The sequence below is a fragment of the Typopeltis vanoorti genome, chromosome 16 (genome assembly GCF_054136105.1).
Source record: "Typopeltis vanoorti isolate ZY-2024b chromosome 16, IOZ_Tvanoo_1.0, whole genome shotgun sequence".
NCBI classification, from domain to species: Eukaryota; Metazoa; Arthropoda; class Arachnida; order Uropygi; family Thelyphonidae; genus Typopeltis; species Typopeltis vanoorti.
This window is the reverse complement of record NC_143564.1, coordinates 66,257,911-66,276,687: the sequence shown is the minus strand read 5'-3', so window position 1 is coordinate 66,276,687 and position 18,777 is coordinate 66,257,911. Positions and strand designations below refer to the sequence as shown.

Genomic DNA, 18,777 nt, shown 5'->3' with positions numbered 1-18,777 from the left:
GTTAGTTATCATTTGTCAAATTTTTTTGCTTTTTGTTTTTGTATCATTTCAGATAAGGACAGGTCTATTCTATAATTTAAAAAACTGAAAGGATGTTTTAAATAAAATGTCTCTTGGGATGTGTTGATTGACATCCATTAGTGTTGGAATGCGATCATGCCACATCATCTAGATAGTTTGAACTGTTCATATTAAAAGTTGAGGTTCAAATTGTTCAGCTGAACTCTGTCATTAATCTCATTGTTTTATTGAAAATTTCATCATTTTTATTTTTACTATATTGAACTCATAACTAAAAATGTAATTAATGATTTTCAAAATTTGTTTCACATGTTTGTAATTTATTATAATGGGAATGTTAAAAAATAAATGCCTTTATAATTTACTTAAGTATAAAGAGCTAATAAGCTTCATTTTGGCAATGAAAACATTACTTAAATTAAGGGGATATTAAATCCCACATAGTTTTAAAACTGAATAAGAAACTCAAAGATTGGAATCAGAGAGTTTCTTGCCGAATATAGTAAACTATAAAGTATCGGCGAACACTAGCATTAGCCAATGCAAGTGATCCTAGTACGTAGTACAATACTGGGCTGCTCGTTGCAAAGGTGGAGGAAGAAGTTCAGATCGCTATTCTTAGGTATTTTCCATAATGTAAAAACACATTTCCTAGGAAATATATGCTGTTATTACATTATGGAGAGAGGTCACTACCCAGACCGGTTTCAGCCTTTTTTGAGGCTTCATCAGTGAGTAGCTAGACCTAACTTAACCTAAATCTGGGGAACACTGTTTTAGAAAAAAGCTAGGATGGCCAACCGGCACCATAAGTTTTATGTAGTATGTAAATACTGTCATTCCATGACTTATACAAAATCGTATTTTATATATGTATGAGGGGGAAGGGGTTCTGGAAAGTTCTGATAAACATTAGAACAAAAAATTATATTAAAGCAACTGATATAATCACAAAAAAGAACATACTAGGATATAAGTTATCTTCATAATTCTGCTACTAGTATGTCTTTCTTGTGGTTATATTAATTGCTTTAATATAATCTTTTGTTCTAATATTTATCAGAACTTTCCAGATCCCCCCATATATATATAATTATTTCATGTTGCACCATTTTATTTCGTATGATGATGCAACGGCCATGAGTTCCCTTTATGGAAAGGTATGGCACATCTCAATCTCCCCCCATTTTTATCCCGGCTTGGGACTGGTATAGCTGGAGGAACCATCTTAAGTATTCCTGACTGTAATTCATGTGTGTTCATGTGGCCAGTTTGTCTGTTCTGAGGGATTAAAAAACCTGAGTTTCCTGGTGAAAAAAAACCCTGCCTCCATAGGAGACCAGCTAACTCACCTTTCATCGAGAGAGAGACCAGATAAGGTCCCTCATATCACAGATGGGAATCGAACTCAGGTCTTTCTGACCAAAAGGCGTCGTCTATATCAATTGAGTTATGGAGGCTTGTGTTGCACGATCATATTATTTATGGGTCAGCTGAGCTCCCAAATTATATTCTATTGACTTCAATCTGTTGGATCTGAGAGTTGGGTTAGAAATAAATTGATCAAATTTGATCAAAGATTAGAGACCATGGGTATAAGAGTCAGAGAAAAATTAGGGGCTTGAACAGATTCATTGGCAGAATCATATTGAAAAAGACATTAGGAAGGAACTAGACATTGTTTGCATTCAAGAATGGGTAACGAAAGGTTACTAAAATAGATGTTCGATGCCAAGTTGGCAGGAAAGAGATCCAGAGGAAGACCAAGGTCTAGGTTGATTGATTCAATGAGAACTGCTTTAGAAGAATGAAATGTTAGATATAACAATATTGGAGTGCTGACAAGTACTAGACTAATTCTCGTGGAAAGGCTTAGACGTTGGTTATGCATTTTCACTATATTATTTAAGGAAATTACAACATACTAGGATATACATTAAAATAAATTTTAATATATTTCTATATTTCGGCAACATCACGTTGCCATTTTCAAGAACTTAAGTACAAGACACGGCACAACAATAAGTGAGGAAGAAGAAGAAGTACTTCTTCCTCAGTTATTGTTGTGCTGTGCCTACGTGCACGTGTCTTGTACTTAAGTTCTTGAAAATGGCAACGTGACGTTGCCGTAGAAATATATTAAAATTTATTTTAATGTATATCCTAGTATGTTGTAATTTCCTTAATATAGTGAAAAAGTACTAGACTAATTTGGAGGAAAATTGTTGATAGGATATTATTAATAATGTAAACTTAATCATGTCATCGTAGTAGCCTGAACACCCCTCGAAGGTACATATCATGAAATATTTGAATTATAAATATAACAAGTTTTAAAAATGTCCATTTCCAAACAAATATTTGAAGCCTAGGTGTGTGTGGGGGGGGGGGGGGGAATGGAAGACCAAGATCTGGGTATTGATATAGTTATGTGTCCTAGAAGATCAAAATTAAAATTTTAGATGTGACCATAATGAACACCTACTTATCAAATTAATTTGGCATCCTTGCAGTGTGTAATACCAATAGAATCCTGCAGACCAGCATTTCTAAAACTGTTCTGCAGAACCAGGGTTCCTTTGAAAACGTATGGGAGTTCCCCAGAGTATACTGACATTTATGTTATAAGTTGTATTAGATATACTCGTAGTTTCTGAAGAAATCTTCAGTGAATGTGGAAAAAAACTAATTTTTCTTAAATTATTTTAATTTTAGCACATTTATGCTATTTTATTATTTATAATATTATGCATATGTTTTCTTTATTAAAATATTTTTCAGTAATGATTCATTAGTGATAAGAATAAAGAGTAGTCTGTTTTGTATACTCAATAATTTGTAGTAGTTTCCAATAAAGGAAATATTAGTTCCACCTATGGAAGCCATGATAATGCATGCACGCAGTAGTAGTATGCATACTCTGCACAACTTTCCATTGCCAGTTAGTAGTTTGATATCTCATTTCATGTTTTTGAATGTAGTTTGTCAGCACCAAAAATATCATTGCATTTCCTGTTAAAATTTGAATTATTCTGTTATACACTTCATCATAGTGACTGTTTGTTCCTGATATGCACTTTGAAGATACTGCTTTGAATTCAGCAAAATACCAGCTCATTTAATAAATACATCAGTTTTTGTTCTATTATGATGATCTGAATTTCAGCTAGAAACACACAAGTTCAAACCCTATCTATGAAGAACCTTTATAAATTGAAGTGAAGTTGAATTTGACATGTCCTTTCTCTGTGCAAAAAAAAAAAAAAAAAAACAGTAAGAGAATGCACAGCTAAGTTAAGCATAATATATGGACTTCATGGCCTTAGTTTCAATCTCTTATTTCCATTTAACTTAACCAAACATTGTGATGCATCCCAAACATGAGTAATACAAATGATAAATTCTAATAAAGTAAATGAAGAAGAAAATATATCATTATTAGGATTGTTTATAATAAAAAGTGTGGCATTTATATTTAAAGGAAAAAGATTTAAACAGTTCTATATGTAGGATGTTAAATTTTTTTTTTTTTTTTAACTTGCACAGGGAAATTTTGGTGATGTATATAGGGGAGTACTTCGAAATACAGGTGTCGGAGTTGCTGTGAAAACATGTAGGATGAACCTTCCTGATGAGCAAAAGAAACGTTTTCTTCAAGAAGGTCGGATTCTAAAACAGTATGATCATCCCAATATTGTAAAATTAATAGGAATTTGTGTTCAGAAGCAGCCTATCATGATTGTTATGGAATTAGTGTTAGGTATGTTTTCTAAAATTATTTTATATTTGCTTTTTTTTTTTTTTTTATTCTTTATGAACATTTATGCAAGAGATGTTACAGATTACTATGATAATACTGCATGAAAAGTTTACATTATTGACAAACTACTTGCCACAAGTATCTCTCCAAATTAGTCCGTTATCTGTCAGGATTCCAGTATTATCAGATCCTGTATTTTAGTCTTCTAAAACACTTTGAACTGCATCAGTCTACTTAGATTGTGGTCTTCCTCCAGCCATCCTAGCATCTAACACCAGTTTTGCTGCCTCTCCCTCCTGTTTAAGTGACCATACCATCTAAGATTAATTCTGTTCACACATTCCTGAATACTAACAATGAATGTTAAGCTTCTTCCTGATATCTTAATTTTTAATGATTCTCCTCTCATGCCATCTGTTCATTCTTGTATTTGTGGTCTTTGATCACATGTTTTATTTCTAACCCAGGTCTCTGATTCATCAAATTCCTGACATGTACACTCAAGGGGTGTACAGGATATGATAGTACTACATGAAAAACTTATATCTACAATTTTCCTCCAAATCAATCTGTTACCTGTCAAGACTACAACATTATGAGATCTTATATTTCTGTTTTCTAAGGCACTTCTTACTGTATCAATCCACCTATATCTTGGTCTTCCTCCTGCCAACCTGGCAGAGAACACTTGTTTTGATAGTCGTTCTTCTCTCATTCTGTTTAATTGACCATACCACCTGAGATTAGCTCTAACGCATTCCTGGATTCTAACAATGCCAAGTTCTTTCCTAATATGATATTGCCATTGATGCCATCTGTTCATGCTCCTAATCTTTCTCAGGACTCTCATATCTGCGGTCTCTAGTCTTTGGTCAAGTGTTTTATTTTTAACCCAGCTCTCAGATCCATAAGCCAAAATTGGCTTCAACACTGTGTTGTATACAGCTAATTTCTCTCTTATTCCATATAAATTTATTCAATTGACTTCCTACCATACCATCTTTGTTGATTCTATTGTCTATTTCCATGTTTAATTTACCATCTTCACAAAAAAATCGTGTTTAAGTAGATGAAATGTTTTACTTGTTCTATAAGCTCTCCATTCACTATTTAGTTGATATTTTCAATTTCTGCCTTTGTCTTGTTATTGCTGATGTTCATACCATATCTATTACAACAGTTATTCAATTTAGTCAAGGAATCTTGCAGACTTGTGGTGGATTTATTTAGAAGTATAACATCATCTGCATAAAGTAAAGAGCTGAGACTGAGATTAACATTCCCAATTTTGATATCACTTTCCTTTATAATGTGATCCATATAGATAATGAATAACAGAGGTGATAATGTACATCCTTGTCTGACACCAGATTTAACATTAAACTATCTTCAGTTCTAACTGCTGACTTACAACTCAAATAAAAACTAATTATTGCTTGATATAATGCCCCATTGGTACCATACAATTGTAGTGTTTTGAATATCTTGGCACTTGTCATATGCCTTTTCCAGATCTAATGATATAATGCCCCATTGACAGCACCACATAACAGTAGCGTACTGAATAGCTTCTCTCTTGGCACCTTGCCATATGCCTTTTCCAGATCTACAAAACTTAAATACAGATCTTTGTTATATTCCTATAATTTCTCAACTATTTGTCATAAAGTGAAGATCTGATCCTGACAGCCTCTATTTGGCCTGAATCCAGCTTGTTCTTCACCAAGCTATTCTTCCCAACCGTTTCTCAAGTATACTTGCATAAATCTTACCAGGAACACTCAGTAGTGAAATACCTCTAATTCTCACATTCAGTTTTATTTCTCTTTTTGTATTTGGGTACTATGAGATCGCTATTCCAATCATCTGGAATTTGTCCTTCTGAACTATGCAGTGCAGCCACTGTAAGACTTTTATATCTCCATATTTGAGCATTTCTTGTCGAATATCATCTACTTCTGCTGCTTTTCCACATTTCAGGCTTTTGATTGCTTTTTCTACTTCAAGTACGGATATGTATTCCTGATTGCATCTTTTTCTTCAGTTTTCATGTTACTTTTATCATCTCTTATTCCTTTTACAGCACTCTTTCCTCAATTTCTGAGCTTCTTCGATAACCTCCAGAATATCTTGCCACCTTCTTGATATTATTTTCTATGTTTTTACCATAGTCTTCCATGACTTTTGTTTAGCTAGTTTTACACAGATCCGTGTGGTTAGCCTAGTGGCTGTGCGCTTTGCAACCATATGCCTGGGGAAGGAGTGTTCTAGGTTGGATTCCTGTCGATGATGTGAGGAGCTGAAGGATCTTCCTTGGGCATGAAAAAACGGACTTGGACAGTAGGGTTTTTCATCATGCAAAGCAGGCAAACAGGCCTTGAGAACTCAAAATTATGGACATAGGATACACTGAGCATTGAGCTACCACCTTATCCTGTGAATGGTTTGAGGTTCGATGATTAACTAACCCTCAACACCACAAGGTAAAAGAGGGAAAAGGAAGATGAAGGATCTTCCTTGGGCATGAAAAACCCTACTTGAACAGTAGGGTTTTTCATCCTGCAAAGCAGGCATACCAGCCTTGAGAACTTAACATTATGGACATAGGGCTTACCACCTTATCCTGTGAATGGTTTGAGGTCCGATGATTAACTAACTCTCGACACCAGAAGGTAAAATAGGGAAAAAGAAGATGAGATGAGTTTTACACAGTGTTTAGCTGACTTATTTGCCAGGAACTTTTGATATGCTTTCTTCTTCACTGCCTCTTTAACTTCCCATGTCCACCATGGAATTCTGATTTTTCAATCCTTGCAGGCAACTCATACGTGCCTCTCTGGCTGAATTAATCAACATTTTCTTCAGGATTTGGTTCCTGTTCTCAAACTCTTTCATCTTTTTTTCCCACAATATAAAATGATGGTACAACGTGGCTCTCAGATCCATAAGTTCAAATTGGCTTGAATATTGACAACTAGTTTAGCGTTTTGACTAATTTCTCTCTTAATTCATATAAATTTATTCAATTGCCTTCCTGCCATACCAGCTTTCTAATTATGTTGTCTATTTCCATATTTAATTTGCCATCATTACTAAAGAGTGTGCCTAAATAGCTGAAATGTTTTATTTGTTCTATAGATTCTCCATTCAGGATGCGGTTGATGTTTGCGCCTGTTTTCATTGGCTGTCGTTTTATTGCTGATTTTTCATATCAAAGTTGCCACATCAGTTATTCAGTTTAGTTCTGATCTATATAAACTTAAATACAGATCATTGTTATTATTCCATTTTTTTGCAACTATTTTTCTTGATGAAGATCTGATCCTGACAACTCTGTTTGGCATAAACACAACTTGTTCTTCTCTAACCTTTCTTTCTATCATCTTTCTTAGCCTTTTAATACTTGAGAAAATAGAGTATTTTCTAAATCTTACTCAGAACAATTAGTAGGTAAATTCCTCTGTAATTCTGACATTTGGCTTGATTCATTTTTTTTTTTTTTTAATAGATACCTATACAACAGTCATCTGGAATTTGACCCTCTGACCAGGCCTTCTGAATCATACCTCGATATTTAAGCATTTCTGGTTGAACATCTACTCAGTTGCCTTTCCATAATTGAAGTTTTTGATGACTTTTTTTTTACCTCAAGTATTGGTATGCATTCCTCTTGAAAATTTTCAACTAATTTTCTGTCACTGTTTGTTTCATGTAATAGTAGTCGTTCAAAGTGCTTACTCCAGACATCTAGAACATCTTTATCTTCAATTTTCATTAGTCACTTGATTCTGAGCTTTTTTTAATATTTTCCAAAACACCTTCCTAACATATCTTCTATGTTCTTCCCATGACTTATGCTTAGCTACCTTTTGTTCTGTATTCTCTCAGAGTATATGCTGACATATTTGCTAGGAACTTTTGATAACACTTTCTTCTTTTTCAGGACTGTCTCTAACTTTTTGAGTCCATCATTGAGTTCTGATTTTTCCATTCTTGCAGGAAACTTCACTATATCCCTCTCTGAATCAGGCAGTGTTTTTTTTCTTCAGGATTCACTGCCTTTTTCTTCAGGATCCACTGTCAGAAAACAAAAGTTCTTGTTTTCTGACTCATTTTTTTCTTGAATAATATTTTTATGTTCAAGTCTGTTTTACCTCTGAAAAATGCTTGACTTTGATTCCTTTTAACACTTTCTTATACACTTTTTAAAATCATGTAATCGTTTGAATCTTGTTCAGAACTAAATGATCACTTCCCCATTTCAAGTGATCATTTGAAAGAAATTTTTCAAAGCATTCGAGTAGCAGCTGACATAAAGACAAAGATATACATAGCAGAATAGGAAATAAATAGACATACAGAAAATTTGGAGAAAGGTAAGAGCCAGTTAGATTTCTGTTTAGTGCATTGACTAGTCAATATTAAACACTATGTTCCAACATAAAGGTGTGCACAAATTTACATGGAGAGAAGGCATAAGAAACATCTCATTAACTATGTTATTGTTGCTATCTTCATGCTGGTTCAAAACACAGTAGTACAGTATACAGGGAATTGAACCAGCATGAAGATATCAACAATAACATAGTTAATGAGATGTTTCTTATGCCTTTTCTCCATGTAAATTTGTGCACACCTTTATGTTGGAACATAGTGTTTAATATCTAGTCAATGCCCTAAACAGAAATCTAACTGGCTCTTACCTTTCTCCAAATTTTCTGTATATCTTGTCTTTATGTCAGCTGCTACTCGAATGCTTTGAAAAATTTCTTCATCTCAACTTCCTTTTTCCCTCTTTTACCTTGCAGTGTCGAGGGTTTATTAATCATCGGCCCTCAAACCATTCACAGGATAAGGTAGTCATCCCTATGTCCGGTGTTGAGTTCTCAAGGCCGGTTTGCCTGCTTTGCGGGATGATAAACTGAGGAAAAAACCCTACCGTCCACACCTGAGGAAGATCCTTCAGCTCCTCATGTCACCGACGGGAATTGAACCTAGGCCACTCCTTCCCCAGGCATATGGTTGTGAAGCACCCAGCCACTAGGCTAACTGTGCAGACAAAATTCCTCCATTTCTTTTTAAAAGAACTTTCTGGAAAACCATAGGCAGAAATAAATCTCATTGTCTAGTTTCTCATTCTGATGTTTGTCCACACCATTCTACTTGATATTGTTTGCTATTCAAGAAGATTATCCTGGTGTTTACTGTTGGTATTAAAGCTACTCCTTCCTTTCCCTGATCAAATATAATATTTTGTATTTATTTAGAAGAATCTCACATATATATTTGTTGTTTCAGTAACACCAGTTACATCAACATGGTACTTCTCTAATTCTTCAGTGAGGTGCACTTATATTGATAGTACTAATCTTAACTTCTGCTGATGTGTAGATGGAGTTTGTTCTTGTGACTCTCATTGCACTTTATTTTGTCACTTACTGTATACACTTAAAATGGTCTTGAAACCAGACCAGAATTATGTTCATATTATATCTTAATTCTTTGTTTATTATTATTGAAACAATTATTTTTTATTTCTTCTTGACTTTTGTATAATATGTTTAACATTGTTCTCTCTCTATAATTGGTATATTTATATATTCACATTTTTCTTTGATTTCTGGTCTGTCTCCATATCTGTTTAAATTATATTCTTGTTTAAAGGGAAAAAATAAAAATCAGGGAAATCCAGCACGTACTTACTATTATTATTAATTTTGCTTTTTTCCAAAACATTTCCTACTTTGCTGTTTAGATCTCGAACAAGGACCAACTTTTCGTTACGTCAGCTGCTTACCCTAATGCCCTCAAAATTCTTTAATTTCCTTCTAAGAAGAACCCTCTATCTCACGGAAGGTTCTTCTATAAAAAGAATTCTTCATAGACACTTAAGCCTAATTGCCCTGTTCCCCCATTTTGATATTTGTCCACATCACTCGATACTGCCTGCCATTCAAGAAGATTATTCTCGTATGTATACTTTCTATATTTACAAAGAAAGAGATGTTCTCTGTGAAGAATTTTTCCCTCATTTGTGACTCAGTCTTTAGAAGAATTAGTACATTGCAGGTATAACTTCCTAAAGAAAGTTTGACTCCATTGTCACTTACTAGGTAATTTTTTAACCAGTTAATGCTTTTATTCCTATATAGGGAGTAGGTGAAGCTGGAGGCAGTTCGACTATCACTAATTATATGTGCCATTGGTAAAGAGAGGCTGCCATCTCGTTGTCCCTGATCCTAACACTATGTTTACTGTCTGAAAATAGTGTGGGTTCTACGGATGATTTTCTTGAATTTCTGGGAGAAGAAGGGGGGGATGCTTGCCCGTGCCAGGGATCAACTAACTTGAGAACCAGTCGAGAAAAGGCTTAGTAAAATATCCTCTAGTCGCTGACTAGAATTAAACTTACAATGCTCTCTCTTTGGGCAATTTATTTAGTGTTGTGAAGGCATGTTCTATCTCTACTGAGCTACAATGAATTAAGTGTGCTTGTTTCTTTATTAAGATCAAATGCTGGGACATATGAACTTTTTTCAAAAGAGAGAAAAAAAACAACTTGAAACTGCACCTTGCTTGTATATGAAAGATATTATTAATTCATCATGTCCAAGTTGATCTTAAGAGTTTTCAAAACTAAGAAAAATGTGGAAGTAATATGAAGTCATTTGATAAAATTTCAAATAAACTAATATATAAAATCTTTAAATTATTTATTAACTTTTGTCATGAATTTTTAGGTGGATCTTTGTTAAATCATTTACGAACTAATAAGCTAACACTGAGATTGCGAGAAATGCTAATTATATGCACTGATGCAGCAAGAGGTATGGAATATCTGGAAAGCAAGAATTGTATACATAGGTAATTGTTTTCCATATATACTAGCAATTTGATAACAATTTTTTAAATTCACATTTAGCTTGTTAAATTTTGTACCTTTTGAGAGAATTTGTCATCTCTCTCTGAATATAATATATTTCAGTTAAAGAACTTGCATTCTACTTAGACAAAACTTTGGTGTACAGTGAATTTTTTTGTTTGTTTAGCAATTTAATTTTGTACTGTCCTTGGTTCTGCTATTCTCTTTCACATCTGTGCATGTTGCTGGTGCTTTCTGCCCTCCCACCTCACATAGTTTTCCTGATTGGTTCCTTTTCAAGACATGCCGAGCTGTTAATTGGCAGTATAACAATTCGTGAGAGATGGCTGTAAAAAAAATAATAATAAATGACATGAGATACCAGACTTTTAAAATTTCATATACTGTTGGTTTTAATTTTTCATCTGTCTCTACACATAGACAATGATTAAATGAAGTCTAATTGTTCTTTTCTTTAAAAGAACAGTCTTGGCTGAAAGTGTCAGCATCTTGAAATTATAATATATCAAATTTCTCACTTAAAGAAATAAGAGTAGTTTTTACTCTCCTTTCTGATCTTCACTTTCCACCTAAATAATGCCGAAGGAATACTAGTAATCTGAGAGCTATAGTTTATTAAGATCAAATGCTGAGACATATGAACTTTTTTCAAAAGAGAGAAAAAAAAAACTTGAAACTGTACCTTTCTTGTGCATATACAGATATTTTACATGTATTAATATGAAAGATGAGTATATAGCCTTTAGCAGTGAATTACTTTGGTCTGCACTACTCCAAAGACAGTGTGGGTTTCACTAGCCGGACAACTGTCAATCTATAGGACAGGCAGGTACCTGTATATTTTGATTTCTATACATTAAAAATTGGCAGTGTCATATTTTTGTAACTAAATCTTTTTCTTTTCCTCCCCATTTTGCAGTGGATTAAGTTTTACTCTTCTTACTTTTATTTAATGAATTTCATGCTTCTCTGAAACATTAAAAAAATAGTCAAGCTAACACTGAAAAGGAGGGAGTCAGTCACTTGAACGTTGTTGTGATTGCAATGCTTAATCAACAAATGTGTTTTGGCAGTGTCCAAGTTTATGCAGTTATGAAATCCATTGCAGAGTAGTATCAAATTTCACTATTTGATATATGTGTAAGCTGTGAGATAATCTTAATAGGACCTGACATATCTTTTCATTGATGGGTTGAGGTGTCTTCTCTATCTCAGTATGCTTGTGAAAATGTTACAAGTAAGAAATTTCTTTGTTCTGTATTTTGATATTAGTTCAGAGCTTACTTTCCTAGTCATGAAAATGTGTTTGTTATTATTCTGTTAGTTCCATAAACTTCTAGTGCTACCACTGGACCAATCCAAGAACCAGTTAATATGTTGCCATAATCAATTAAGCTCTTGCACATCACATTCATTTGTCCTTTGTCCATTATTCAGTTTCTCTCTTGCTCTGATTTTTCATTATTGGAGATTTCAACATACACAACTCAGACTGACTGCTCCAGTTAGAAGAGATTCAGAGTTATACATACTGTTGACAACAGTCTTTTACAAATTATCTAGGTACTCACTACACTACCTAAAATGCTTTCTCCTCTTGGCAGTACTGACCATAACTCTGTATACCACTTTCCTTTTTTTTACAATTAAGAATTGTAAAAAAAAAGAATTCTTTTTGGAATGAAGACCTTCATCCCTCATTGCACTCAAAACCACCAGAACACAATCCATTCCTTGGTTTTCCAACATGTGTGCTAAGGCATTCCAGGAAAAAAAAAGCCCTGCAATATGTAACTGCAAAAAACTTACCCAAACACCAAGGCCACAGGATGCAACTTTTGCTCATCCTTTTTTTCACCTATTGTAAAATCATCCTAGAAAAGTGCTTCTCACTTTACTAAGAATAGTTCACTGGTCAAGCCTTCTGGGCCTACTAGTATCCCCCCCATCATTGTTCTTAAAACTTGTGCTCCAAAGAAGGGGACCTCCCAGTGATGGTACTGGCCCTTTTCATTCTTCCTCTTTTTCTAGACCATCATCACTGGGATACAACGCCATGTTTGCCGTGCAGTGCGACCCGGGGGGGGATCCTGGTAGATTTGCACTACTTTGGCCTCTGCTTCGGCAAGATGGGTGGTCCTGGATGGCCCAGCCAGGATCAATCGGCTAGTGGTATTGCAGTAAGTCTCTCACCCTGGAGTCGGGATCCTAGACCTGCTGCAGTGCCGGTATAGTGTCTCCAGGGTAGCCCTGGTGTTCCACTCCTGAGCGCATTCTTTGCTTGCCGGGTAGTGGGCGTCCACGTGTGGCTTTGTGGTGGATGGGGAGCTCTGGTGCCGAATTAAAAATTCCTTAAATATGAATTCTTCATCCTCAAATGTTTCAGGGACCCTAAAAAAATCCCAACCAGGTACTGATAATATAGACACAGAAGTAAGAAACAAAAGATATGGGATACTAACAAAAATGTACTAACCTTTTTAATCATTCATGCAACAGGTGAAAAACCAATTGGGAAAATGTCATACTTCTTTATCCACAAAGGTTTAGAAGGACTGGCAGGATCTCCCAAAACTGTCAAGAAATTGCATTCTGGTGATATCCTTGTGGAAACAATGTGCAAACAACATTCCGAGAAACTGCAATGGGTGGAATACAAATTACAGAACACTCAATTCCTGTAGAGAAGTGATATCAGAATGGGAATGCATTTCTGAAGCGAGAACATCTTCTCTCTGTTTTTTTTTTTTTTTTTTGACATGGAAAAATTGACACAACCTGGAGATATGGCATATTAAAAGACCTCTATAACCTAGGTCTCAATGGACATCTCCCTATATTTATTAAAAACTTTCTGTCCAGGCGCACTTTCCAAGTCAGAGTGGGAAGTACGCTATCTCGACCATATCTTCAAGAACAAGGTGTTCCCCAAGGTTCTGTCTTAAGTGTAACCCTTTTTTGCTATTAAAATCAATTCAATCATTGAACAGCTTCCTCCCCCTGTAGACAATGCTCTATATGTTGATGACTTCACAATTTACTGTCACTCATGTAACATGAGGGTAATTGAAAGACAACTTCAGCAAGCAATTGATCATGTCTCTCTGTGGGCGCTTAATAATGGGTTTAGGTTTTCAACAGAAAAAAGTGTCTGTGTACACATCTATCGAAAACGCACTCATCACCCAGATCCTGAACTAAGAATGGGATCTACTGTTATTCCAGTAACTACAGAAACCAAGTTCTTGGGACTCATTTTTGACAGAAAACTCGCATTTCTAGCACACACATTCATCAACTAAGAGAAAAGTGCAAAAGAACTTTGAACCTCCTTTGCACTCTATCCTCTACTGGGTGGGGTGCTGATTGAGCTTCGTTGCTCCATCTTTATTATGCACTTATACATTCAAAGCTGGATTATGGGTCCCAAGTCTATGATTCAGCAAGACAAGAGTAACCTACGATGGTTGGATTCCATCCATCATCAGGGTATACAGATAGCTACTGGTGCCTTTTGCAATTAATTACGCCCTAAAAATAAAATCTCTCCCAGACATGGAATAGTATCCTCTCTCTGCATTGGGAAGCTCAATATCACACACATCAAACTGCTATACATCGTTTTGGTTTGCGTATTAAAGAAACTGTGCAAGCTGTTAGTATAAATGTTGACAACATAACAGCATTCCTCCATGGCAGGTTTTCACACCATCCTGCAACCTCTCACTTTGTCAGCTACAGAAATCTTATACCTGCAATTGTTTAATGCACACAGAGCAGCACATGCTGATTTCTTACCCATCTATACTGATGGTTCAAGAACTAACACCTCTGTTGGATGTGCTTCTGTGTTTCCTGACATTATTATCTCAAATCAGATCCCACCTGACTGCAGTAATTATACAGCAGAGTTACATGCCATTCAAAATGAAAATCCTTAATTTCAATGTTCAGTTCTGCTGGATTCCCAGTCACATCGGAATCAAAGGAAATGAGGCTGCAGATGCAGCTGCTAAATCAGCCACATACTATTTGACAGTTCCATATACAGACTACAGACAACTTATAAGATCAAAGCTAATTGCTCAGTGGGAGTTAACGTGGCAAGAAACATCAAACCTGAAATTAACCGCTGGCATTCTAGTCAACGTACAAATAGAAGGGAGGAGGTTGTCCTTGCTAGGCTCCGCATAGGTCACAGTCACCTTAAGCATTCTCATTTACTGAGAGCTGATGACCCTCCCATATGTGAAAAATGCAACACACATCTCACTATTCATCATATTCTGGTAGATTGTCAAAAATTTACATGAGAGAGAGAGGAATGAAATTTTCACCTATCTAACCAAGCCATATACACTCAAGCAAATTGCATGATGTTTTTAAATTTTTAGAAAAAATTAATTTGTACAAACACATTTGACCATATGTAAATACTTTTTTTGCTTAACTTTTATACATACATATTATTTATTATGTTAAATCTGACCAATTATATATTACCATAGGCCTTGATCTTGTATATTTGTATCGCCCTGCTGTAATTATGTTAATATGTAAATACCATAATGCTAAACTTAAATTTTATGCATCACTGCTGTATAATAATTCCTTTCTGACTCTTTAAGTATTAGTATAATGATGTTTGCTGTAATCTTACTAGATGTAGACACTGCTTTCCTTGACTTGTTAACCTCTAGTTATCTATTTATGTACTGCTGAAACCTCTGCAGTAATTTTGTTTATATGTAGATACTGCATCACTTAACATGCATTTTGTGTATGCATCTTATTTACTACATTATGTTTCGAATAATCATGTAGTGCTGTAGGACATCTTACCTACGTGTGTACTTTCTAGTAATTCTGTTTCTACTGCATTGCTAAATTTAATTTTCATCCATGCATATTGTATAATAATCTATTTTTGTACTGCTATAAAGGCATCTATTATAATCTTACATATATGTAGATACTGCATTCCTTGGCATAGTGTTTCATATATTATGTATTAACTTACATTGTTGCTGTGCCCTCTGCAGCAGTTCTGTTTACCTAGAGATGCTGCTTTGTGAAACTATTTTTCTGTAGATGCTAATGTTGTAACCTTTAGTATGACCTTTATAGTTTTTGTGCCAAACAAACTATAAACCAACCAACCAATCCAAAGAAAAGAGATAAAGGTTAGCTTTCATCCCATTACATTTGCCTCAGTTCTGTCAAAATAATCATTTAACTTCTTTATGCCTGAAAAAATCCAACAATATGGATTTTTTTGTGCTCAATCCACGGCAGGTTTCTTTGTCAGCATATCACTCAGCTAGGGATAAAAGTCATGGAAAGGTATGATGAAAGTGGTGTTTGCTCTAGACATTTCCAGAGCATTTGAACATGTGTCTGCCATCCATACTTGTCACTTGGACTGCCAGTCTGATCCATAATTTTGCTGATAGCAGACTACTGAATCTTTCATAGCCCATGCCATAAACACTGCTGTATTTCAACAGGGTGGGAATTGTCTTGTCATATCCCATAACAAAGACCTCACTTCTACCCCCTCTCCTCTAACCAAAAAAATTCAGTGTCCTTTTCTCCAAGCTTTCCTCTTTAGTAAGTAGTTTATAATCTCTTCAAATTAATCTACACCCCACCTCTAAGAATGTATATATTTTAGCCATCCTCCATGAATTTCATCTTTTTTTTCTGTGATTGTCTTCTTCAATACTTTTGCATTGGTTTTGTTCCTCTCCAATAATACGTTTCAGTCCATCTTACAACCCTATAAGAATGTGCTCCAAACAAATGTTTTTGTCTTTTTACTTATCTTGTAATGAATGATTTTTTTTTCTTTAATACTTCTTTTATCATACAATTCTTCCTATTTTGAGCTTACATCTTCTTGAATAGTTCCTCCCACACACATATATGAATAATTTTACTGGTTAATATTCTTAGCTCTAAATCACTATTTTATCCCTTTGAATCTCATCATCATCAAATTCTTCCATGTACCCGCAAGGGGTGTACAGGATATGATAGTACTACATGAAAAATTTACATCATTACTAACTTCCTAGCTACAATTTTTCTCCAAATCAGTGTCTTACTTGTCAAGACTCCAACATTATCAGATCTTATATTTCTATCATCTAAGGCACTTTGTACCATATCAATCCACTTGGTCTTCCTGTGGGTCGTTTTCCTGCCAACCTGGCAGAGAACACTTGTTTTGCTAATCTTTCCTCATCCATTCTGTTTAAGTGACCATACCACCTGAGATTAGCTCTGCTAATGCATTTCTGGATGCCAACAATGTCAAGTTCTTTCCTAATATCCTTGTTTTTAATATGATATTGCCACTGATGCCATCTATTCATGCCTCTAATCTTTCTCAGGACTCTCATATCTGCGGTCTCTAGTCTTTTGTCAAGTGTTTTACTTCTGACCCATAAGTTAAAACTGGTTTGAACACTGTCTTGTATACAGCTAATTTAGTGTTCCGCCTAATTTCTCTCTTATTCAGTTGACTTCCTACCATACCAGCTTTGTTGATTATGTTGTCTATTTCCATATTTAATATACCATCTTCACTAAAAATTGTTCCTAAGTAGCTGAAATGTTTTACTTGTTCTATAGGTTCTCCATTCAGTCAGGGAATCTTGTAGCAGATTTATTTAGAAGTATAACATCGTCTGCATAAAGCAGACATTAACATCTCCAATTTTGATATCATATTTAATACCACTTTCCTTTATAATGTGATCTATATAGATAATGAATAACAGAGGGGATAATGTACATCCTTGTCTCACACCAGATTTAACATTAAACCATCTTCCTGTACTTCAATTCTAACTGCTGATTTACAACTCAAATAAAGACTAAGTACTGCTTGATATAATGCCCCATTGACATCATATAACTGTAGCGTATTGAATAGCTTCTCTCTTGGCACCTTGTCATATGCCTTTTCCAGATAGACAAAACTTAAATACAGATCTTTGTTATATTTCCATGATTTCACCACTATTTGTCATAAAGTATAGATCTGATCCTGACAGCCTCGATTTGGCCTGAATCCAGATTGTTCTTTACCAAGCTATTCTTCCCAACCAGGAACACTCAGTAGGGAAATACCAGTGTAATTCTCACATTCAGTTTTATTTCCCTTTTTATATATGGGTACTATGAAAGCTGTACTCCAATCATCAGGCATTCTGAACCATGTAGTGCAGCCACTGTAACACTTTTATACCACCATATTTCAACATTTCTGGTCGAATATTATCTACTCCTGCTGCCTTTCCCTACTTCAAGTATGGATATGTATTCCTGCCTGCATGCCTGTTGAGTGTTTTTTTTACCAATTTTTCTAAGTAATTACTCCATACTTCATGTCACCTTTATCATCCATTTCTAAGCTTCTTCAACAACCTCCAGAATATCTTGCCAAAGTCCTCCCATGACTTTTGTTTAGCTTTCTTACATTTGTCTCTGCATTCTCTAAGAGCACAAGCTGACTTATTTGCCAGAAACTTTTGATATGCTTTCTTCTTTAACTTCCTGTGTCCACCAAGGAGGTCTGATTTTTCTAACCTTGCAGACAACCTCTCTACATGCCTCTCTGGCTGAATCAATCAGGGTTTTCTTCAAGACTTGCCACTGAATCTCCAAAGTTTGGTTCTTGTTCCCAAACTCTTTCATTTTTTCTTGAATAATATTTGTGTATTTTAGTCTACAGTTCACACCTGAGTGCTGCTCAACTTTTATTCACTTTAAAACTCTCTTATATGTTATTCTTTTCAATATGAAATTCAATTTTATATTGTTCAAGACTAAATAGTGATCACTTCCGATTTCAAATCCTCTATACACTCTGGTGGTTTTCTCCTGCACCAGGGAGAAAACATCATGAATTAGACTTTTCTTATTTCTTGCCTCTTCTCTCCATGTGAATTTGTGCACATTTTTATGTTGGAACATGGTGTTAGTAATAACCAGTCCATGTCCTGAGCAGAAATCCAACAGGTATTTGCCATTATTATTAGCTTTGCTCTTTTCTCCAAATTTTTCCAAAATATTTTTGTATGTCTGACAATCATTTCCTACTCTG

The 18,777-nt window shown here is 35.0% G+C and overlaps 2 protein-coding genes across 2 annotated transcripts in view; one reads left to right on the top strand and one right to left on the bottom strand.

The window, feature by feature from the left end:
• LOC150098091 (tyrosine-protein kinase Fer-like) overlaps positions 1-18,777 on the top strand; it is a 222,119-nt gene that overhangs the window by 170,164 nt on the left and 33,178 nt on the right. Inside the window, exons 14-15 of the mRNA XM_090406102.1 lie at positions 3,568-3,781; positions 10,522-10,645. Of these exons, the coding sequence (XP_090262228.1) occupies positions 3,568-3,781; positions 10,522-10,645 (338 nt within the window). The remainder of the gene's footprint in view (positions 1-3,567; positions 3,782-10,521; positions 10,646-18,777) is intronic.
• The window catches only part of LOC150098090 (ras-related protein Rab-1C-like), a 134,423-nt gene continuing 126,534 nt past the window's right edge, over positions 10,889-18,777 (bottom strand). Inside the window, exon 7 of the mRNA XM_090406680.1 lies at positions 10,889-10,990. The gene's annotated coding sequence lies outside the window, so the exon portion shown is untranslated. The remainder of the gene's footprint in view (positions 10,991-18,777) is intronic.